The sequence below is a fragment of the Lagenorhynchus albirostris genome, chromosome 3, assembly GCF_949774975.1.
Source record: "Lagenorhynchus albirostris chromosome 3, mLagAlb1.1, whole genome shotgun sequence".
Taxonomy (NCBI): domain Eukaryota; kingdom Metazoa; phylum Chordata; class Mammalia; order Artiodactyla; family Delphinidae; genus Lagenorhynchus; species Lagenorhynchus albirostris.
In genome coordinates, this window is record NC_083097.1 from 146,303,813 (window position 1) to 146,329,001 (window position 25,189).

Consider the following 25,189-nt stretch of genomic DNA (forward strand, 5'->3'; position numbering starts at 1 on the left):
AGAGTGAATACAACCAGCATGGATCTGAAGGAGGGGGGAGGTCAGGGTGGGAAAGGCATTGAAAGGAACTGAAAGAGGGCTGTTTTGGTCAGAGGATAGCAAAGAGTGGAACCAGATGAATTTGAAGAGATAATCAGAGGGCAGAACATGTAGGACTATGTAGACATGGTAAGTGTATTTTATTTGAACTTGCTCATAATCATTTTTTTCCTCTTGCGGAGGATGGGCTCTAGGTGCACGGGCTTCAGTAGCCCAACAACTGCTTGCCATTTGAAAAGACTACCTATACCTTCCTCAACTACCCCACCCTTATGAGGGATTTTGTGTGTGTGTGTGTGTGTGTGTGTGTGTGTGTGTGTATTTTATGCCTTGTAAATCTGCCAGTTTGGAAAACCAGAAAAATTCCCAATATTGCTTAGGAAAAGTTCCTATCGTAGTATTGTTTTTTGGCTGCATTGGGTCTTCGTTGTTGCGCGCGGGCTTTCTCTAGTTGCAGCGAGCTGGGTGGCTTCTCATGTTGCGGAGCTTGGACTCTAGGTGCGCGGGCTTCAGTAGTTGTGGCGCATGGACTTAGTTGCGCTGCGGCATGTGGGATCTTCCCATACCAGGGATCGAACCCATGTCCCCTGCATTAGCAGGTGGATTCTTAACCACTCTTCCACCAGGGAAGTTCCCTTATCATAGTATTTTGATTAATCTATTAAAATTTATATTTCTTTACAGACATCCTATGCTCAACTCCTTGCAGCAACATGTCTTTCAAAACTTATTAGCCGAGTCAGTCCTTTGCCGATTGAACAAAGAATAGATATCAGTAAGTGGTTTATTATGCTTTTTATCAAATTGCACTTTAAAAATAATTTTTGCTTTTAAATATGCTAAACTGTTAACAGGCTTGCAAGTTATTTTATTGTCATTTTTAAAGATGAGTAGTCAAGTCTCCTTTACACATGTAGTGATAAACAACAATGTGTTATACAAAAATGTGTTGTCAGAAAAGCATTTGTTTAGTTTGATAATAAATAATAACTAGCATTTTATTGTCTATAGTATTTACTAAGATTTGCACTATCTCATTTTATCTACCAAACTTCTGAGATGGGTACTATTGTTATCCTCATTTTATAAATGAGGAAATTAGATTTGATAGGCTCTATAATGTGCCCAAGATCATCACACATCTAGCAAGACGTAGAGCTGTGATTCAAACTTGCACAATTTTTGTGGAGTCCATGCTCTTAGCGATTATCTTAACATCATATACAACTAAATGATGGGAAAGAAGTGTACTCTCCAGCATTTCTCAGGATCCTATATCAAAATCATATGGGATGCATATAAAATCAAAAGCAGATTCCTACTTATTAGGAAAATAATGTGTATATGGATGAACAGTGCTTGGAACTTAGTGTAGTTGGAAAATTGATTCTGTAAAGTACCAATATGCTTTCAGAAGTAATGTATTTTCATATTTTAAGTGTGTGAATTTGTTTTTCATATGGACAAAACTCTGATAGTTGAGATATGGGAATTTTTTTGTTATCTTTGTTCATAATAGACTGTTGACTCGTTTCTGCTCTCCAGGCTCAAGGTTTACATGATTCATATTTGTGTAACAGAAAAGTTAAAGTGTAGTATTATATATGATGGTTCTTTAAGCTCAGTTTTTGAATGGTCAAATCCCACAATGATTTGTCATTTGCCTCATATGTTTGACTGATTTTTCTCTTAAGTACCTAATAACCGGGGGGAACTCCTTCAACTTGATAAAGAACATCTACCAAAAAAAAAAACCTACCAGGAAAGAAAGCAAACCTTTCTTTCAGGAAAGAAAACCTAGAGGAGAATTTATCCATGTTCTCATGGACTTGTGTGCTTAAGAAAGCAAAAGAGAAATTTACAGTTTAAAAAATAAGGGTTCAAACATTAAAAACCTGTCATAAAACATTGTGATTTTGTTTGTTTGACTTTTATACACATAAACACACATATTTTAGGTAGACTTTTTTTTTTAGAGCACTTTTAGGTTCACAGCAAAATTGAGCAAAAAGTACAGAGAATTCCCATATACCCCCTGGCCCCGCACATGAATAGCCTTCCCCAGTATTAGCATACTGCACCAGAGTGGGTACATTTGTAACAGTTGATTAACCTACATTGATACATCATCATCACCCAAAGCCCATAGTTTATATTAGAGTTCACTCTTGGTGGTGTGCATTCCGTGGGTTTGGATAAATGTATAAATGACACCTATCCCCCGTTATAGTATTATACAGAATAGTTTCACTGCCCTAAAAAGCCACTGTGTTCCAACTATGCATCCCTCCCTCCCCTCTAACTCCTGGCGACCACTGATCTTTTTTACTGTTTCCATAGTTTTGCCTTTTCCAGAATGCATGTAGTTGAAATTATACAGTGTGTCGCCTTTTCAGATTGGCTTCTTTTACTTAGTAATATGCATTTAAGGTTCTCCATGTTTTATCATGGCTTGGTAGATCATTTCTTTTCTTTCTTTTTTCTTAAAAATTTATTTATTTTATTTTTGGCTGCACTGGGTCTTTGTTGCTGCACCCAGGCTTTTCTCTACTTTGCGGTGAGCGGTGGCTACTCTTTGCTGCAGTGCACAGGCTTCTCATTGCGGTGGCTCCTCTTATTGCGGAGCACAGGCTCAGTAGTTGTGGCCCACAGACTTAGTTTTTTGCGGCATGTGGGATCTTCCCGGGCTAGGGCTCGAACCAGTGTCCCCTGCATTGGCAGGCAGATTCTTAACCACTGCGCCACCAGGGAAGCCCGATCATTTCTTCTTAATGCTGACTGACGTGCCATTGTCTGGATGTACCACATCTTATCTGTTCACCTTTTGAAGTACACCTTCATTGCTTCCAAGTTTTGGCAATTACGAATAAAGCTGCTATAAAGCAGGTTTTTTTTTTTTTAAATTTTAATATAGTTTTTTTTTTAAACATCTTTATTGGAGTATAATTGCTTTAAAATGGTATGTTAGTTTCAGCTTCACAACAAAATGAATCAGTTATATATATACATATATTCCCATATCTCTTCCCGCTTGCGTCTCCCTCCCTCCCACCCTCCCTATCCCACCCCTCCAGGCGGTCACAAAGCACCGAGTAAAGCAGGTTTTTTGTGTGGACATAAGTTCTCACCTTATTTGGGTAAATACCAAGGAGAGTGATTGCTGGATTGTATGGTAAGAGTATGTTTCGATTTGTAAGAAATCACCAAACTGCCTTCCAAAGGGGCTGTACCAGTTTTGCATTCCCATCAGCAATGAATGAGAATTCCTGTTCTTCCACATCCTTGCTAATATTTGGTGTTTTCAGTGTTTTGGATTTTGACCATTTTTATAGGTGTGTAGTAGAATCCTACTGTTTTTAATTTACAGTTTCCTAATGACATATGATGTTGAACATCTTTTCATATGCTTATTTGCTGTCTGTATATTTTCTTTAATGAGGTGACTGTTTATGTCTTTTGCTTATTTTTAAATCAGGTTGTTGTTTTCTTATTCTCTGTATATTTTAGTAAATGGTCCTTTATCAGATAGGTCTTTTGCAAAGATTTTCTCCCAGTTTGTGGCTTGTCTTCTCATTCTCTTGGGCAGAAGCTTTTAATTGTAATGAAGTCCACCTTATCAAGTATTTCTTTCATGGATTGTGCCTTTGTTGTTGTTTGTAAAAAATCATCACCAAACCCAAGGTCATCTAGATTTTATTCCTGTCATTAGGAGTTTTTATAGTTTTACATTTTACATTTAGAGCTGTGATCATTTTGAATGAATTTTTGTGAAGTGTGTAAGTTCTGTGTTTAGATTCATTTTTTTGCATGTGGAGGTCCAGTTCTGCCACCATTTGTTGAAAAGACTATCTTTACTCCGTTTTATTAGCTTTGCTCCTTTGTCAAAGATCAGTTGACTGTATTATGGGAGTCTCTTTCTGGGTTCTCTATTCTGTTCCATTGATCTATTTGTCCTTCACCAGTACCACACTGTCTTGATTATTATAGTTTTATAAAAATTAAAGTTAGGTAGTGTCAGACCTCCAACTTTGTCCTTCTCCTTTAGTATTGTGTAGGCTATTCTGGGTCTTTTGCCTTTCTATATAAACTTTAGAATCAATTTGTCAATATCCAAAAAGAATAACTTTCTGGGATTTTGATTGGGATTGCATTGAATCTATAGATCAGTTCTGGAAGAACTGACATCTCGACAACATTGAGTCTTCCTGTCCACGAACATGGAATATCTCTCCATTTATTAATTTCTTTGATTTTATTCATCAGCTGTGGTTTTTTGTAGATGTTCTTTATGAAGTTGAGGAAGTTCCCCTCTGTTCCTGGTTTGTTGAGAGTTTTTATCATGAATGGCAGTTGGAATTTTTGAAATCCTTTTTTTGTATCTATTTTGATCATGTGATTTTTCTTCTTTAGCCTATTGATGTGATGGGCTGCATTAATTGATTTTAAAATGTTGAACAATGCTTGCATACCTGGGATAAATGCCACTTGGTTGTGGTATATAACTCTTTTTATACATTGTTGGATTTGCTTTGCTAATAATTTGTTGAGGATTTTTGTTTCTATATTGATGAGAGATATTGGCTCAACTACAAGTTTTCTTGTAATGTTTTTGTCTGGTTTTGGTGTTAAGGTAATGCCAACCTCATAGAATGAGTTAGGAGGAATTCCCTCTCCTTCTTTTTCCTGGAAGAGATTGTAGAGAATTGGTAGAATTTCTTTCTTAAATGTGTGGTAGAATTCATCAGTGAACCCATCTGGGCCTGGTGCTTGCTGTTTTGGAAGGTTATTAATTATTGACTCAGTTAATTTAATAGATATGGGCCTATTCAGATCGTCTCTTGCACTTATCTTTTTAAAATGGATACTTAAAAAAAAAAAAAAAGGTACACTCATTAAAGGAAATTCGGAAAAAAGAGAAAAGTAGAAACCTACCGCACAATTTCAAGCAACAAATGATGTGTTTCCTTTATGAGTTTCTTGGGTTTGAGTTACTACTCTTGCTTCTGCAAGTAGATTAGAATGTTATGAAATGTCTGACGTGTCAATAGAATAATTGGTATGTCAGTTAAAATGGAAAATGTGAAGATTGCCTCAAAGTCACATTGCCTTTATTACATCAACTCTAAAATTCTCATTCTTTCATGATACAGTCCCAGACTACATATTTCATTATTTCCCAACATTAACTCTGTTGCATGTTCTCTGTGTCCAGCACACTGTTTTCTACCTATATTAGTATAATTAATGATGGCTTACCATCGCTCATCAATTAAATACCATTTCCTCAGCCTGGTGTTCAAGTCCTTTCATGAGCTTGTAATTGATGGATCGTCCCGTCCTTGTAGCCTTATATCTCGTTGGTACTAGCCTATTTGTACCAGAAGGTATTTTCCTCATGCCATGTTATTTCTGCCTTGGTGCCTTTTCTTATGTTGTTTCTCTAGCCTGGAATGCTGTCCTTTTAATCTTCTATTCAGATAAAAGTGTAGCTTAAGTTTAATTGCCTATATAAATCAGTCAATTCTCCTTCCCTTTCTCTGTCCTTCACTCCATCCCTCCCTCCCTCTTTCCTTCCTTGCTGACTCCCCTCTTCAAACAGCTTTATTGAGGTATAATTTATATACCATAAAGTTAACTTGTTTTAAGTGTACAATTTTTGATTTTTAGTAAACTTACAGAGTTGTGTGAACATTTCCATCATCCCTTCCAAACTCCCCATGCTCATTTACAGTTAGTCCTGCTCCCATACCACCAACCTCTAAGATGTTTTCTGCCTGTAGAGATTGACCTTCTGAGGATATTTTCATATAAATAAAATCTTACCATGTGTAGTTTTTTTACATCTAACTTCTTTCACTTCGAAAAATGTTTTTGAGGTTCATCCATGTTGTAGCATGTGTCAGTATTTCATTTTTTTTATCATAGAATAATATTCCCTTGTATAGATGTGTGACATTTTGTTATCTATTCACCACCTGATGAACATATGGGTTGTTTTTGCTTTTTGGCCACTGTGAATAATGCTACCATGAACATTGATATACAAGTCTTTGTGTGGATATACGTTTTCATTTCTCTTGAGTAGATACCTAGGAGTGAAATTGCTGGGTCATAGGTAAGTTTATGCTTAACTCTAAAAAAAACCTGTCCAACTATGTGTCAAAGTGCCTATACCATTTTGCGTTCTCAGCAGCAATGTGTGAACATTGCAGTTTCTCCACATCTTCACCTCATAAGTCTTACATTGATCTTCTTGTGGTAGTTTCTTTTGTCTGTCTCTCCAAATATTTTATAAGGCTCTCAAGGCATAGATTATAGCTCAAATTTTTGTGTTCACAGCATTTGGAATTGTTTCCATCAAAGCATTTGTAGTTAAATGTTGAGGTATTTACCTTCTTTTCATTTTTTTCCTGAATAACATGCTAGTCTTTGGGACCAAAGTAGAGATTGAGTCTTTCCCCTTTCTTTTATATTCTTTTTGTATGTTTTCTGATAGACTTTGTGGCATATTTTTTTACTTGACTTCAATTAATCAGTCAAAACTATTTCATATTAAATTTCTATAATGTGTAATACCTAAAGTTTCAGTCTAATGACAGTAAACTCCAAAAGACTATCTACAAGTTTGGACTTAGTAGAGTTTTTGAATTACTAATTATTACTAAAATATATGGTTTGACCGGTATTTGAAAGCAGGAAACAAACTCAAACCAAAACAACCTGACTCAGAGTCCCAATTTGGCCACTGTGACAAGTTGTTTCACCTCTTTGACCTTCATATTTTTTTGCCTAGGAAACAGAATAATAGTAATAGTAATATAAAAGCAATATCTTCACATTGCTGTGAGAGCTACATAAAGCTTTTTTTCTGGGAAGCACTTGTAATTTCTAACTTGTTTCATAAATGCTAAATACTGTTGTTATCATATAGGTATTTGACACTCAAAGAGCCTCTAGTGCATGGCTTTCCAAGTTTCTGTTAACTTTTGTTGGGGAATTTTTCCAGCTGTTTATTTCGTTCTCCCATGTGTCTTTCTGAACATTTCATTTTCTTCTTGTTATGGCTTTTCCCTATTATCTTGGGCTGGTGATGATTAGATTGCTGTTGTTTTACTTGATTGTTATCATTGGCTCTTGCTTATTAAACTGGAACACTATTATAGGTCATGTAATAAGCATAACGTGAGAATATTTTATGTAAAACATTCAACTAAAGTAACAGAAATACAGTCTATTAAATTTTTTTGCCTTAGATAATAAACTTATTAGCTAGTATCTTTGCTCAGGGAGTTTGGGAAGGTGTGCTTAAGGTACCTAGCTTAAATGTGAAACTTGGTTTGTCTCCTGTTTTGTTGTTTTATTATTTTTGAGATTACCCTCCCAGTGGTTACCACTACCTACATATAGATTTCTCACATTCCCTCCGGGTTAAAATTTTTCAAGATACTAAAAATAAAAATAATAGAAGTAGATAAACCAGATTTTCTTTTATGTTCAGGAGGCAGTGTCATTTTCATAAGTTTTGTTATTGAAATAAAAGATTACATGTAATGAAGCTTAAGAGAACCATATTACTTTAATCCATAGCAGAAACCTCTTTCAGATTTATCTTAATGCTAGGAAAATCTGTGCTTTTTAATAGTATTTTTATTTGTATAACTGTGTATTTTTAATGTTAATAAAAATTAAGGTTGAAATGTGCTAGTTGTGAGAACTTTTCTTTTTTATATCAAGGTTCTCATTACAGTTGTCAAGAACAGCTGTTGAAAGCGTTCTTGGATTTTGGGGTTGTTTCCATTAAAGCTATTTTTAGTTAAATAGTGAAGTATTAATATTTACTTTTTCTTCACTATTTTCCCAAATGGTATGCTGGCCTTCGGGGCCAAAGTAGAAATGGAATCTTCTCCCTTTAAAAAATTTCTTTCTTCTGTCTTTCTGATAGACTTTTGTGGCCCATTTGTAACCTCAATCACTCCTCCATTAGGAAGCTCATAGCTGAATTTGCTACCCACTTTTAATGATTTGGGTATATTAACTTTATTCCAGGCTTTACTCTTCTGTTCGTACTTTCTTTGACTTATGTACTTATTTTATCACATTATATTATTTGTATTTTTTTCTGCCACTTAAACAGCCAGATATCACTTCTCGGCCTTTTGGCTAAGATCATATGTAAACAGCCAGATAATGTGTAGTCAGTTTTGCTATAACATGACATATGTATTCCTAAAAGTGACTGCGCTGTGCAGTGATATGTAGTAAAACCACAGGGCTTATTAGAGAAATGGGGTTATGGAAATAAAATTGAAAAAGGATAGAAATCTAATAAAAGACATAGTAGAGTTTTACACGTGTTAAATGGTTAAGAAATACTAAATAGTGGAATAAATACAGCATTTTATCTTGAAGAAGACCTGAAGTTTGTGGAAGGGGGCCCACTTCAACAAATAACTCATTGAAGTGTTGAAATTTGTGAGTTACTATGAAGGTAGAAGGAAGGTGATCTGAAATAGGATGGAAATTGTAACACCAAAAGGGATGAGTCTGATAACACGAGATGAACTGAGATAGCTAGTAGATACATGCATTTTGAGTATGGCTTGGTTCGTTTGGCTTGGTTGCCGTTTTCGTTATTCACCTAGTGTTTCTTTCTGAATGAAATTATGCAGAAATGAAAGTGACATTTGCATTATACTCATATTATCCCCTAATATATCAATTGAATTGGAACAAATTTGCTTTTTCCAAATAACCCTTATAGGAGAACTGACTATATAAATAAGTACCTATCTTGGAGAAAGGGATTAACTTTTTGTCAAAGAATGTGTTGTCATCACTACCTGTTTTTACATTATTCGCATTAAGTTACTGAATAGTCCAAATGATCACAATATTTTTTTACAGGAAACTACATTCTTAATTATGTGGCATCACAACCCAAGCTGGCTCCCTTTGTCATCCAAGCTCTAATTCAAGTCATTGCTAAAATTACTAAATTGGGGTGGTTTGAGATTCAGAAAGACCAGTTTGTCTTCAGAGAAATTATTGCTGATGTGAAGAAGTTTCTTCAGGTAAGAAGGCATTATTACATTATAAGAACATCAGTAGTTGTTTTTTTGGTTTAGAAAACTGCTTTTCTTAAAGTTAAATGGTTTGTTTTGTGGCTACCAGAACCATATTAATTTTGGTTTATTATTTATCCTCTGGAGCCTGTATTTTTTATTGCCAGGAAAAGAGGATCATGTCATATAACTTCCAAACCAGAAGAATGCAAATTATAATGTTTTATAATTTCAAAAATATACGTTGTCATTTGTAACCACGTGTGTCTTTGTATTGCATATATGCAAAACATGTATATAATGTTTTTCATGTATTATCTAATTTAATGCTAATTACATCTCTGAGAAGGGAATTACATTTTGTAAATGAGAAGACTGAGGCTTAGAAAAGTTAGGTAATTTGTATAGGATTGCATAGTGATCTAGTAAAGCATAGCACTCGTACTTCAACAGGTTTTCTAAAGATATATATATTTAAAAATTTTTTTACATTATACATTGAGTCATACTAAATTCTCAAGAATGTTTTTAACCTAAATGATTAAAGTTATAACATACTCACATTTAACTTACACAAATTCAGGTATTTGGACTGAAAAAAAAAAAAAGAAAGAAAGAAAAGAAAAAAGAAAAGCAAGAGGACACTAATTTAAACTGTGCCAGTGATTCCACTTGCCATTCCACATAGTATTTTATGTTGTGGGGTGTGATATGGGAAACTTAAATCTGCTCTTTTCTGTTCCTGTATGCCTCTTAGGATGACCATCATGCCCTGCTCAGTATGATTCAGATATTTAAAGATACATACTTTTTCATGCAAATGTTATCCCTAATCGCAAGAAAAGTACCTTAGTTGGTGCTCTGCTGAAGAAGCAGTGATCTGTTACAGTTCTCAAGGAAAAACTGGCAGTTTGGATTAATAGATGTTCAGTGTTGGTTTATTGGCAATTAGGGGGCTGTTTGGACTTTCTGAGATGTTATTGCTTATACAGTAACTGTCAGATTTAATCCCTATGTAAGATGTAACTCCGTCATACATTGTAATGCTAGAAACCTCAGAATATGAAACACTAGACTATTCTGCTTCTCTTTTATTCGTATTGTTAAAATCCTGTTTAACAAATATTTGATTATCTAAAATATCACAAGAATAAGTGTATTTTTAGCCCTGAGGAGATCTGCTGTGGGACAGAGGGATAGTTTATTCAGTGACACATGAATTTCTCACTTTATAGTTGTGCATATAATTTTGACTAACACAATAGCACCCCTCTCTTGTCCTTTACTAAGATTGTACACAGCTCATCAAGAATCCACACACACACTCACTGTAAACAAGAATAGACTTCAGAGTTCTTTTAAAATAAAATCAAGGTTGAAAACTGAATGAAATGAAATCATTCTTTTTGGCTAACATTTCTCAAGCTCCCTTTTCAATGGCTGATAAGTTGAGCTTAAGTTGGGCTTTAGTGTGCTTTTGTCAGTTTTGGAAGACCAGAAGAAACAGAAAATGTTTCTCTTCAAAGTTTATTACAGTATCACAAAAAAAGCACTTGCTTTCTGGGTATATGACTTAACCTAACCTTCAGTCATGAGAAAGACAACTGACTTAGTGTTTTAGTACTCTAAAATAGTACTGCATGGTTCCTTTGGGTAATAACAGCTTCTGTGAATTTTGTACTAAAAATTATTTTAAGTTTGTTAAATTTTTAATGGCCTGAAATTTTGTATATCTTCTTTTCTCTGTTATTGTAACCTTATTGCTGCCATACTTCTAACATTTATATGCCTCCTTTCTACATAACATACCCAGGAGATACTACTGTCATCTAGGACAGTGCTATTCAGATTGCTGGTTCACAGCAAGATGAGGGGTTTATGTCAGAATGTAAATCAACGTGGTGCTTCCGTCATCGAGAGAGACTTGCTATGAAAAATATGCCAGCTGAACTAAACAGTGTACTTAGTGACTTATCTGTTTTATATTTTGGTGCAAACTCTTTTGTCATGGACCAGTATCAAACCATTCTCAGATTAGAATCCAATTTGCAGACTACCAGCAGATTCATGGACTAACAGTTGGTCAGGGAATGACATGTTAAGGAGCATTGGCCTGGCTTACACAGAAGATGGATGCTTCAGTAATGTGAAATCTGTAGTTTATCATAGAGTTCCGATTGTCCTAAAGGGCCATAAAGAATTAAAATGCAAAAATTGGACTTCCCTGGTTGGGCAGTGGTTAAGAATCCGCCTGCCAATGCAGGGGATACGGGTTCGATCCCTGGTCCGGGAAGATCCCACATGCCACGGAGCAACTAAGCCCGTGCACCACAACTACTGAGCCTGTGCTCTAGAGTCCACGTGCTGCAACTACTGAGCCCACGTGCAGCAACTACTGAAGCCCGCGCGCCTAGGGCCCATGCTCCACAACGAGAGAAGCCACCGCAATGAAAAGCCCGTGCACCACAACAAAGAGTAGCCCCCGCTCGGCGCAGCTAGAGAAAGCCCGTGCACAGCAACAAAGGCCCAGTGCAGTCAAAAAAAAAGCAAAAATTATGGATGTTTCTTTTATTTTTTTATTCTGAGATAATTTGAATTTAGTTACACCTAGTGACCCAGTGTTAGTGAAATTCTGTGATAGTTAGAAGGAATGACCAGCTATAAAATTAAGACTTGAAAAGTGTATCATCTGTATTGCTTTCTTAAAATTATTATACTGTAATTGGATGTTAGATTTTTTTATTTTCATACTTCCAATGTGATTTTGCAGTTGAGTAATTTGTTAGTAATGTGCGTATAAAATCTGAATTTTGATTTGAAGGAAGTTATTGAGATTAAATTGGAAGCTGATTACATTAAAACATCATACTGTATTGATAGTCATGTATTTACTCAGTGCATTGGGCAGTTCACAAGCCTTCATTATAGATCCTTAGTAAATGCATATACATGCACTATTAAATAATATTAAAAGGGCGTAAGTGATCTTATCTGGTATTAGGTTGAGGGATTTAAATTAGTTCCTAAGTTATTAATTATTTACTGAATGCATCTATCTTCAAGCAAATTTACAGAGCTAAAAATTGTTTTTTGTTCTTTCTTATTCATGGCCTTATGAAAAGGATTAAATTACACTCCTGTATTTTGAGGTTTAGTTTATTGTAAGTCCTACATGCTGAAAACATTTTATAGAGTATCATGCAGTTCTAAGGTAGGTGAGCTTTTTTCCCATTCAACTCTATACCTAAATTTATCCTTCAGAAAAATGAGCTTGACATTATTTTTATTTGTGGACCTCATAGTGATTTTTCTATATATTTTAATAGATCTATTTTAAGAAAATGTGATGTTTCAGTATTTAATTACTTGTAAATGTTACCTGGTTTACACATTAAGAACCAATCATTTGTCTCCATTTAGGCTAAACTTGTTTTTTTCTCCAAAGGGTACTGTGGAACACTGCATAATAGGAGTAATAATCCTCTCAGAATTGACTCAGGAAATGAACCTGGTAAGCCTTTCCATCTAATGGTGACATGAAGTTTGCTAGGTAATGTCATTTCTTTGATGTAAAATCTTTGTGTGACTTAAAACTCTGAATAAGCAAGTCTTTATTTTTTTGGGGGGGGGTGTCTGTTTTATTGGTGGGATAATCAAGTATTGGAACACTTTTATTGTTACTGAAAATGACAGTAACAATATAAAGTACTACAAAGAACAGAAAATTAGACATGGTCCTCTCTCCATAGCAGTTGGAGGATCGTCCTTTTATCCTCTGTATATATAGTAATATACTAATCGTAAAAATAAATTATACGCAAAAGTGGAACAAGCCTTTATTTGCTTACACATTAAAGACAAGCAGTTTAGCAGTTTGGTAAATTGATTCTCGATAATGGATACACAGCATGACTCAACAAAGAACAGGATACTTGGCACTTTGCTACTTGTTAGCATGGGTTTCACCCATACAAGGAGAGTTTGCAGAAGCTATGCTTACCCCCCACCAACGCCTTTATGAACTCAGCAGCTGAGCACATCCTCACCTGCTCCTGTTCAGTTTTGTATTTAACATGGTTCTAAACAGAACAAAAGCAGAAGTTGGGTTTTACATGGAATAATGTTATAATAAAGGGGAATGTATTGTTTATATTTAAGAACTTTTATCATCTTTTTTTTTAATTGAAGTACAGTTGGCGTACAATATTAGTTTCAGGTGTATAACATAATGATTTGACATTTATACATATATATATATATATGTGAATTGATCACATAAGTCTAGTAACCACCTGTCACCAAAGTTATTAAAATATTATAGACTATATTCCTCATGCTGTACATTATATCCCTGAGACTTATTTATTTTATAACTGGAAGTTTGTACCTATTAATCTTCTATTTCATCCAGCCCCCATCCCCCTCCTCTCTGGCAACCACCAGTTTGTTCTCTGTATCTGTGAGTCTTTCTGTTTTGTTTTCTAGATTCCACATATAAGTGAAATCAGATGGTATTTGTCTTTCTCTATCTGACTTATTTCACTTAGCATAATACCTTCTAGGTCCACCCATGTTATTGCAGACAGCATGATTTCATTCTTTTTTAATGACTGAGTAATTCCATTGTGTGTATTTATACATACTCTATTCATTGATCTATTGATAGACACTTAGGTAGCTTCCATATCTTGGCTATTGTAATTGATGTTGCAGTGAACATAGGGGTGCATATATCTTTTTGAATTAGTGTTTTTGTTTTCTTTGGATAAATACCCAGAAGTGGAATTGCTGGATCATATGGTAATGCTATTGGGTTCTCCAAAAAAAAAAATATCTTATGGAAAAACCCAAACAAACTTTTTGCCCAACCCAATATTTTTAATTTTTTGAGGACCTTCCATACTATTTTCCATAGCAGCCATACTAATTTACATTCCCACCAACAGTGTACAAGGGTTCCCTTTTTGCCAGGTCCTTGCCAATACTTATTTGTTGTCTATTTAATAATAGCCATTCTGAAAGACGTGAGGTGATATCTCACTGTGGTTTTGATTTGAATTTCCCTGAGGATTAGTGATATTGAACATTTTTTCATATGTCTGTTGGCCTTCCTTGTGTTTTCCTTAGAAAAATGTCTATTCAGGTCCTCTGCCTATTTTTTATTCAGATTTTTTTTTGATACTGAGGGTAGGGAAGTTTTCAGCAATTATGGCTTCAAATACATTCTGTGCTCTTTTCTTTCTCTGTTCTCCTTCTGGGACCCCTATAATAATGCAAATGTTGGTATGCTTGTTGTCTTAGCGGTCCCTTAAGCTATCCTCATTTTTTTAAAACTCTTTTTTCTTTTTGCAGTTCCAATTGGGTTATTTCGACTACCCTGTCTTCCAGATTGCTGATCCATTCCTTTGCTTCCTCTAGTCTGCTGTTGATTCCCTCTAGTATATTTTTCATTTCAGTTATTGTATTCTTCAGTTCTTATTGGTTCTTTTTTATGTTTTCTATTTCTTTGTTGAAGTTCTCACTGAGTTCATCCATTTGTTTCCCGATTTTGGTGAGCATCTTTATCACTTACTTTGAACTCTTTATCTGGTAAGTTGCTTATCTCCATTTTGTTTAGTTCCTTTCCTGGGGTTTTGTCTGATTCTTTCAATTGGAAGGTATTCCTTTGCCTCCTCATTTTGTCTGACTCTCTGTGTTTGTTTCTATGTAGTAGGTGTATCAGCTACATCTCCTGGTCTTCAAACAGTGGTCTTAACGTAAAAGGGGTTCTGTGGGGCCCAGTGGTACCCTCTCCCTGGTCACCAGAGCCGGGTGCTCCAGGTGCTCCTCCTCCTTTGTGTGGGCTGTGTGTGCCCTCCTGTTGTGGTTGGGCCAAGATTGCTGCAGGCGTACTGGTTGTCGGGGCTGGTCCTGGCCCACCTGGTTGAGAGGTCTGGCTCTGAGTGCTGCAGGTGGGCTGATGTGCTGATCTGTGGTTTTCTCATTGTCTCATCTCAGGAAGCACATGATTTGATTTGTTACATCACTAATGATGTTCACTTTGGTCACTTGACTAAGATGGTCTCTACCAGGCTTCTCTAATTGTATATTTATTCTTTTCCCCTTTGTAAATAATGAGTATTTTGTGGGCAGGTAGTTTAAGACTCTGAAAATACCTTATTCCTCATTAAACTTTTAATTTATTCATTTATTATTTCTATCAGTTTGGATTCCTGGTTTCTAACTTTGTTTAATAGGTTATAGTTTGTTACTTACATTATATTTTGGTGCCCAAATTTTCCCAAATTTGGCCATTAGGAACCCTTTCAGGCTAGCATCTCTGTTCATTTGACATTTATTCACCATCCTTTGAACATTTTCTTACTTTCTGTCACAAGATGTTCCATGCTTATCTTGTGTAGAACTAGGTACCTTTTGAAGAAAGCTTCAAGCTCTGAAGTGTGATTTTGACTTTGTATGGTAAAAAATACATGGCTTCTGTGGAGACATTTTACTTAGCCTAATTTTAGAGCATTAACAACTTCAACTAGCATTTCTTAAGTACTTCTGAACCAGGCAATAGGGAGATCTACAATGCATAATGAAAATCAAATATAATTGTCAAATGTGAGCCAGGTAAATTCATGTAGGGTCAATAACAGGATGTATCTTCTAAGAAAAAGATCTAAACTTGAGGTTTCTTAAAAATTTAGAATTATATGTTACCATGCTTTTGTAGAAGCTAAGTCTAGTATTCCTGCAGTATATTCAAAATATAATCATCAAGAAGTAAAATATCCTTTGCCTACATGGTAGAGACATAGTTATGCAGTAGAAAATGGATGATAATCCCTCTTATCAAAAAAATTGGATATCTAAATAAATAACCCAAGTAGAATAAGCATGTATGCCTTGAAGATAACTCTGAAATAAGACCTGGATTTGTGTTTTAGCTCTATTGCCTACTGCTTTGTCCAAACTTCTTAATGTCTTTAAACTTACATATCACTATCTGTAAAGCAATCATGACACTTTCCTTGGGTCTTATTAAGATTAGATAAGTTACTAGCACAGGTCCTAGTACATACAAGTACTCAGTAAACCCAAGGTTCTTCCCTCAGTGTTATAGATATGGTGTGCCTGTGAGCTTTAATTTTCTTGTATGTGAAAAGAGAATAATATATATCTCACAGGTTCGTTTTGAGGATTTAGTGAAATAATATGTGAAGAGTACATAAGTTGAGATTATAATGCTGTATGCTATTATTAATTTGTATTAAGGAGAAATTTTTATATATTGAGGGAAACTGAAGAGACAGACCAATTGAAGGAGAGAGAGATAGACGTTTGATTTAAAAGAAGGGGGAAATGCTGGAAATGCTAACTTGAATCTTACATAGTGGGTAGAGATTCCAGTAACTGCTTGCTGTAATCACTTTGGGCTTCTGTTATGTTTCATGTTTCTATAAGTAAATGTGGTATTTAAGTATAATATGATGGAGCTTAGGAAGTGTCAGATAATCAATTTTGATCTCACTACTTTTTTCAAATCTATAAATATCAGGAAGGAAAATGGTTTATTTTCATCTTTCAGATACCAAAAGGAATGCTATAGCCACTGTAGCCTGTGGTATTAATAATTGTTTGGGTATCAGATTTCAGCTTTGTTTGCTGTTTCCTAGTGATAAATGGAAATATTAATGGTACTAATAGTATAGTTTTTGCCATATTATATTTTAGATTAGAGGCTCAAGAACTAGTCTTAGTAATAAACTTATTCTTAAAAATTATTTTTTATTAACTAATAAAATATTCAGAGGGAATATACTGTTATGTAGTAAATCAAATTTATGATTATTTATAATTTCTGCCTTGGGTTTTTTTTTTAGAATATCAAAATACATGAATCAGTGACATATCTGATATATATAGAAATATCACTTTCATATAGAAGAATCTTCTGTAACTGATTCAATTTGCTGATTCACAGAATGTTAGAATTTGAGGATTATCTCAGAGATTTCCCATTTTATAGGTGGAGCCTGAGGAACAGGGAAGCTGTTACTTGCCTAATGTGAAATATGATGCATGACTCAGGAGTTGATAGTATCTATCTATTATTTTCTAATCTGTGTTTATATTGCCTCTGAAAGTATGATCAATTCTGCTTTTCAATTTTGGCATCAGTATAGTTTGTAGAGAGAGCACTGAATTAAAACAATACAGAAACTTGGGTTCTAGTCGTGGCTCTGCCATTATTAGCTCTTTGAGTAACCTTAAACAAATCACTTATACTAGTAGATTTTTAAAAACTCTTTTAGCTCTATACTTTATGATTCTTTAGTCATTATTTTCATTCCTTTTCTTACATAGTAAATTTTTGCTTTGCTGTTTGGCAAGTCTGGTTAAATAAATTCATCTTGAACTTTTTTAGGTTGATTATTCTAGACCTTCAGCAAAACACAGGAAAATAGCTACCTCATTTCGTGACACTTCTCTTAAAGACATTTTAGTGCTAGCATGCTCTCTTCTAAAAGAGGTAAGTTACTTAATAATTCAGCATTCTGTTTCAGAAGAATTTCAGATGAATTCCCCTGTGCCCGTTTAATTTAAGTACAAATTAATTTGCACAAATCTATAAGCGGTTCCAAAATATTCACTTTTATTTAGTCGGGATATAATAAAGTAAGATCCAAAGGGAATTTAGTAACTTGTCTTTAGACAGTAGTTTCATTATCTTCCTACCATAGATTACTTATTACAGAAGCTATTTGAGACTTAGTTTCTGTATTTCCCTGCCCATATTTTAATGGGGTGCAGATGAACAATGAAATGACGGCAAGTTTTCCTAATTCATCATTTCTCAATATTTTTTCAGAGTTGAGCCAAGATAGTTGACTTTAATAATTTCTTTAGGAAATAATATTTTCCCGTTTGCTACTTAGTGCCCTATTGAACATTAGTATGTTCATAGTATGATTCATAATTATATTGTGTTCTCTTGTAATATAGGGACTCCCTCATTCTACTCAAGCTTGTTAATTGGTGTAGTAGAGCATTTCCCAAAGTATGTTCCACTAATCACTAGTTTCTACTTATTTAAATTCTGTGATATAGTAACATGGTAACTGCCACACTAGGCCAGACTGAAAGTTCCTCTATTTAAAAATTTTTCTTTTAGTATGAAAAATTTTAACATATATACAAGAAGATCGAATAGTATAATAAACTCCCTTAGACCCAGCAACCAGATAAGCATTAACAACTCGTGACCAATCTTGTTTCATCTCTATGAACTAACTAACCAGTTTATTTCTTTTTGTGTTTTTCATGAAGCAGAATCCCAAGCTTCTTGTCATTTCCTCCACAAATATTTCACATTGTATCTCTAGGAGATATAATCTGTTCTGGTTGTGTCAGAATGAACATTTTGAGGGGGTCGGGATTGTTCTCCAGGAGCTTGTGAGTGTCCTCCCACATTCAAACAGCTCTGAGAACCTTTGTTAGTTGAATGTGTATCGTTTATGCATGAAGCTCCCCTACTTTTTCTTGAAGAATATTATATTTTCAGCTTGTTCCAATTGCTCCTTTGAGCTAACAAATCCTGTACATTTATACATTTGTGCTGTGTAAAGTATTTGTCCTAAAGTTACTTCCTACAACTTTAGAAGGTGATCTCCAGTATGCAGTTAAATATGAAAGGTTTTAACCCCATTTTACAAGATTAAATTTGAAAATTTAATCTATTATTGTAGATTTTTGTTGATAGTGATATTACAGTTTTTTTCTGATATATACAACATAACTATGCAAATTCTTTTTTTTTAACTAATTTTAATTTGGAACTGAAGAATTATTTAAATTAGTTGACTAAAATTCTTTTAATTGACATATGTCATAATGTTTCATTTGACTCTGAACCTCTTTCAGGTGTTGGCCAAGCCTTTAAACCTTCAGGATCAAGGTCAACAAAACCTAGTAATGCAAGTCTTGAAACTGGTCCTCAACTGCCTTAACTTTGACTTCATTGGCAGTTCAGCAGATGAATCTGCAGATGATCTTTGCACAGTACAGATTCCAACAACTTGGAGAACAAGTAAGAAAAAAGTTTAGTGTAAAGGAATGGTCAACATAAAATACACAGGATTAGCAGTATAGTTGCTTTATGTGCAATTATCTCTGTTTTTTACTTGGCAATCAAAAAGTTCAAAAAAATTTGTAACCTAAGGTAGCTGCTGATACCCAATGTTGAAATCTGTTTTCCTCAGTTCATATCATAGTAACCTCTGTATTTTGATTTTGGAAAAAAGAAAAGACAACTCTAGAGTTGGAGGATGGCAAGTTTAGGTGGGGAAATGAAGAGCTCTGTTTTGAAATTTTCAGATAAACAGTAGGAGAGGATATAACACTTAGCAGGAGATATCAACATATTTTTCAAAGTTATAAAGAGAATGAATTAGAGTAGCTAACTTAGCAGAGCAGAATTGCAATTTACTTTGTTACAGAGAAGGACACCAAAAAAGAGCAAACTCACTTGCTCTCACACATCCCAGAAAGATGATGGCAATAGGGCTTTCCTATTGAAGTCAGAGGTAGGGAATTGGGCTGAAAGGACTTGGTAAAAAGTCTATGTTCTGCACAAACACCCTCGGGATCTTCTCTACCACCTCTGTGCAGCTCTGTGACTGCCCTTTTCCCTTCCTTCCCTATGTGTACTTCCCTCTAGAGTCCCAAGACCAGAGCTTTTTTCTGTTGAGAAATTAAACTGGAGAGGTTTCTCATTCAGAGGTATTAGATATAGTAGAGAAACACCATACATTTGGTGAAAACTTCTAATATGGAAGTCAGAGACTAAAAGAAACAATTAAAAGGGACTTTGTATCTTGATAGTAGTGATGAATGCATGAACCAGCACGTGTAGTAAAAATTGCACAGACTAAATACACACACACACACACACACACACGAGTACATGTAAAACTGGGAAAGCCAAATAAGATTGGTGGATTGGATTTTATCAGTCTGCCTTCTTGATTGTGATATTGTGCTTTAGTTTTGCAAGAACTTACCATTTGGGGAAATGCATGGGATCTCTCTGTATTATTTCTTGCAACTGCATATAAATCTAATTATCTCAAGAAATCTTTTTTTAAAAAGGGAGAGTTAGTAGAAACAGAGACAAAGTGAAGAGTCGAAGTAAATTTCAAAAAGGTTTAATTACTATCCTCAGAGAGATAAGAAAAGGTAATGCATTCCTGAAACATGAATAGGATATTGTTTCAAAAACGGAAGTTAAGACAGTGTTCCAGATATACAAGTTGCCCAAATAAAACATTCAGTAAAAAAATTGGAAGATAAAGCTAAGGAAATATCCCAGAAAGTAGAACAAAAAAAGCAAGAAGAGATTTGATAGAAAAAAATGCAAGAATATTAAAGCATGAAACTAGGAAGCTTGACATCTGACTATTAGGAGTTCAAGAAAGGACAGGAAAAAACAGAAGGCAATTTGCAAACAATACCAAAAAAAAATTCTCAGCAATGAGATACATAAATTTTCACATTGAAAGATCCCATAAGTACCCAACATAATGAATGAAAAAAAATACACTAAGCTTCATAATCATGACATTTCAGAATAACAAGGACAAAGAGAACCTAAAATCTACCAACATAATGAATGAAAAAAAATACACTAAGCTTCATAATCATGACATTTCAGAATAACAAGGACAAAGAGAACCTAAAATCTACCGGAAAGAAAGTCACCTACAAAGGATTGGGATCAAGAATGGTATTAGAGGGCTTCCCTGGTGGCGCGGTGGTTGAGAGTCCGCCTGCTGTTGCAGGGGACACGGGTTCGTGCCCCGGTCCGGGAAGATCCCACATGCCGTGGAGCGGCTGGGCCCGCGAGCCATGGCCGCTGAGCCTGCGCGTCTGGAGCCTGTGCTCCGCAACGGGAGAGGCCACAACAGTGAGAGGCCGCGTACCGCAAAAAAAAAAAAAAAAAAAGAATGGTATTAGATTTCTCAACAGTAGTACTGGAAGCTAGAGGACAATGGAGTAATATCCTCAGACTTCTGAGTGAAAATAATTTTCAAACTAGACTGAGATTACCAAGTATAAGAGAATAAAGATATTTTCAGACATGTAAATCGTTCTGAAACTTAGCCCTTATGTACTTGCTGTTATGAAGCTACTTGATATACAAGCAAGAAAATGGAGGATATGGAGTTCAAGAAAGCTTTAACACAAGATGACAATCGGCAGACATAAAAAGGAGATAATTATGTAACACATTTTGGAACAGCCAGTCTAAGTTGAAGAAGGCTCCAGGAGGAAGGGGTGGGAAAATGGAAGTGATAGGTTATTTGATGCTATTGACCAGGTGGAAAATGGCATGAAGAACATTTTGCAAATCTGTCAGAACATTTGGAAAGAATTAATGACAGATATCGATCTACACAACTAAGCACAGAAAAGATGCTGTGATTAAATCCAGGGAATGTTGGAAATGTGATATAATCATAGCTGTTAACATTATTTACCTAGTCATAATAAAGTAAACAGTTAGAATTGATTTAATTCCTAATTGTTATAACAGTGGATGGATTTTTGAGAGAGGATGGATTGTAGAAAGAGTGGTGGGAGTAGAGGGGAGAGTGTACCGTAACAAGGTCATTTGAGACCTAAAATAAAGTAGTCAAAGACATGTAATACAGCACGTAATTTGGAAACATGTATTTAAATATAGCTAAGAGTTGAAAGGCAGTGGGAATGGAGTAGGGTACAGCTGTTTTTTACTATATACTTTTTAGTACTATTTACTTTTTTATACTATTTGGATTTTTAAATGTTTTTATTACCTTAATATAAATGAAAATAGTGAGAAGGTTCTCTCGATAGGAACTGTAGGTGCTACATGGAAATAAGGAACATCTTAGCTAATTAATTTTTATCTTTGTATTATTTCATATTTCAAAGGAAAATAGCTAGGAATTAAAAAGGAATTAAGCCTAACTGCAAGGAAAGATTGGCCACATGCAGAGGTCTTGGAGTTCTTGGTTTGTATGATAATGTCTTACTATGTGAAGATCACTGAATTGAAAGTAATGGTGTTAGAATTTTTTTTTTTTTCCAGTTTTCCTGGAACCAGAAACATTGGATCTTTTCTTTAATTTGTATCATTCACTTCCACCACTCCTATCTCAGTTAGTAAGTAAAACTCATTCATTATTTCATTAAAAAGTACCTGTGATATTTATCTAAGGGTGGTACATATTTATTTATATTCTTGATTAGGTTTACCTCTCATAAGAGATTCTTACATCATCTGGGATTTATATTACATAAGCTATTTGTCAGTTTCTATTTATAGTCCATAGTTCCCGTCATTTCACTGGTGAGCCCAAAACCCATAACTGGTGATTTCGTTCCTGCCCGTAGCCAAGACAACCTATCAACCTCTAAGTATCTTTTTTCTACTCAGTCCCCCCCCCCCCCAGCTCTTCTTCTGGGCCTCAGTCCAGTAGTTTGCCGCCCCACCTGTTACCTTCCCTTTTCTTAACCTCTCTAACTCTTTCTCCACTTTGCTTGGCTCCATGTCAGGCTTGCCATGTGGCCCCCATCAGATATCTCCAAGTGAGAAACAAAGGGGATCTGCTCACTTGATTTTGTGCTCATCACTCCAGCTGTTCATTTATTTTTTGAATCAGATTCTGTTGTGTGCTAAAAGATTCTTGAAACTCTTTGGTTATAGTATGGAACTTTGAGACTCTGTATCCCATCTTTGTGGAATCTAAAACAGAGACCAGGCAAGATTGAAAAAAAAAGAAAGTTGTTAGCTTAATATCTAAGCTTGTAGAAGTGAAGTTGGGGAATTCTTATATTGTCATTTCCTGAAAAAAGATGTTCCATATTTAAAGTACATATCAGCAGTATGTTTGTTTAGATTTGTTATCACCTAGAAGGGAGGAATAGGTTCACAAAAATACTCCCTCCCTTTCTTAGAAAACATGTTTGCTCTCAAATCGAGGGTTTTAAGGTGGTGGTTTTTAAACTGGGTTTCACAGGACACTCATGTTTCCAGGTGGTGCCACAGAACTTCAGCCTTCTGTCTTTTAACCAGAATAGTCTTGTTTTTAGTTGTTTAAAAACCATGGTTTCATGTACAGTTATGTTTTGGGATAAAACAAACAAGCTACTGGTGCTTAAAAGTAGATTGGAAAGCAACTGCTTTAAGAGAATGTAACTGACATTTATTGGGCCTACCCTATCCTGTGATGCTTATCTCACTTCATCCTCACAGTGGCCCTGCAAGGTAAGTATTGTTACCTTCACTATGTAGACAAGGAAACAGATCCAGAATGGCCTAAGTGACTTCCTTCAGGGCAGTGAACTAAATTTTGGAGTTGAGATTCAAACCCAGGTGGTTTTGGCCCCAAACCCCTGGATATTTTTATTACGCTAGTGGTTCCTGAACCTTCTACACATCAGAAGGGAGTTTTGTTTTTTGGGTTGTTTGCTTGGTTTTTGTTTTTAACATTAAGGACTGTGGCAAACTGAGTAACACCTAAAAAGGCTATCCTCTGATTTTTGTCCCTATTCTCACCCTTGCCAAGAGAGCCAGACATTTTGTGTGAAATCTCCTAACTGGAATATTTAAATATTGACAAATAATTCTTTTTTTCTTTTTTTTTTTAAAGTGGGCAAGTTTACATATGTGGGCCAGTTTGGCCTGAAAGTTGCCAGTTTTGGGCCTCTCAGTTAATGAACAAACAGGCTTCAGTGGGTTCCAGTAGTAGAATTAAGAACCCGAGAAGTGAAATTGACTGATAAAGTATTAACTTCAGAAATATAACTAGGCCACAGACACCTTGCAGGAATTTTTATAGGGTATCTAACTTTTTCAGCAGCATTTTCCAAATTGTTCCTCAAGATATTAATAAATGGTGTGGGCAAGATGTTTTATCACCAGATAAATTTGGGACATGCTGGATTAAGTAAAGTTAAAGGATTTTTTTCCCACTTGCAGGATACCACAGTGCATATTGTACAGTAGTTCCCAAATGTATTCTACAACAAAACCATATTTTCTTTTTGGTGAAACACCTGGTTCGTTGGTTTACAAACAGATTAGGCATCAAAAGCAATTGGGAGCTTTTGAGTGTATGCAGGTCCCGGCTCTGCTCTGGTGTATTTAATATATACAAAAATATTAGAGGAATTTTACACAGAAATAGGAATTCTAGTGGTGGGATTGACGGGTTTTGGGTGGTGGTAATTATTGATGATGTTTAGCTTTCATTGTTTTTGGAATCTATAACACTATTTTATCATTAAAATTAAAAAAATTTAAATGTAAAGAATAGTGTTCCTTACATGTGGCCTTACATTAATTTTAAAGTTGAAATGAATTTTGTTGTTCCTGTTTTTAGGCACTTTCATGTTTAGTTCAGTTTGCTTCTACAAGAAGGTCCTTATTTAGCAGTCCTGAACGTGCCAAGTACCTTGGTAATTTAATCAAGGGAGTAAAAAGGATACTTGAAAACCCTCAGGTATTTTTGAAGTAATTTAATTAATATTTACCATATTTAAATACAGTTTTTCTGCTGAAAGGTACATAATAAACTTATGACTTTATTACGATTCTGGAAGAAAATAAGTATCATATTCTACTTTCTTGGATCTCATTTGTAGTATAAATGGGCAGCTTTTAAAAGTGAATGTTTTCCTGACTGACTGCTGTGTTGTTCTTTTTATTTTTCCCGTTCTTTTAGGTAAATATGAATAGAGGTTGTATACCTTATTATGCTTCTGCTTTCTACCATTGTACTTTCCTTGCACTTCTTAAATTACTGAAGTGATTAATTCAGTCATATCTACCTTCTAAGCTAGAAGACACTATAAATCTGGATGTTAATATTGGATAAGTGGCTTTAAATTATGAATATCTTTTTTGCCCTCTTGTGGACAATAAAAATTTGTAGATTTTTAAATCTACTCTGTATGTTAACTGCAAATCTTCAGTGGCAGTGTTCATTTCAGAGAATTGCACAGCCATTATAAATTAGTGATTTTGGATGCCTAGATAAAATTTGTTTCACTTTTGG

At 35.0% G+C, this 25,189-nt stretch overlaps 1 protein-coding gene across 1 annotated transcript in view; it reads left to right on the forward strand.

The window, feature by feature from the left end:
- RANBP17 (RAN binding protein 17) overlaps window positions 1–25,189 on the forward strand; it is a 316,339-nt gene that overhangs the window by 13,954 nt on the left and 277,196 nt on the right. The window contains exons 3-9 of the mRNA XM_060144179.1: window positions 724–814; window positions 8,944–9,110; window positions 12,547–12,612; window positions 17,515–17,619; window positions 19,011–19,176; window positions 22,219–22,292; window positions 24,515–24,634. Coding sequence (XP_060000162.1) covers window positions 724–814; window positions 8,944–9,110; window positions 12,547–12,612; window positions 17,515–17,619; window positions 19,011–19,176; window positions 22,219–22,292; window positions 24,515–24,634 — 789 coding nt within the window. The remainder of the gene's footprint in view (window positions 1–723; window positions 815–8,943; window positions 9,111–12,546; window positions 12,613–17,514; window positions 17,620–19,010; window positions 19,177–22,218; window positions 22,293–24,514; window positions 24,635–25,189) is intronic.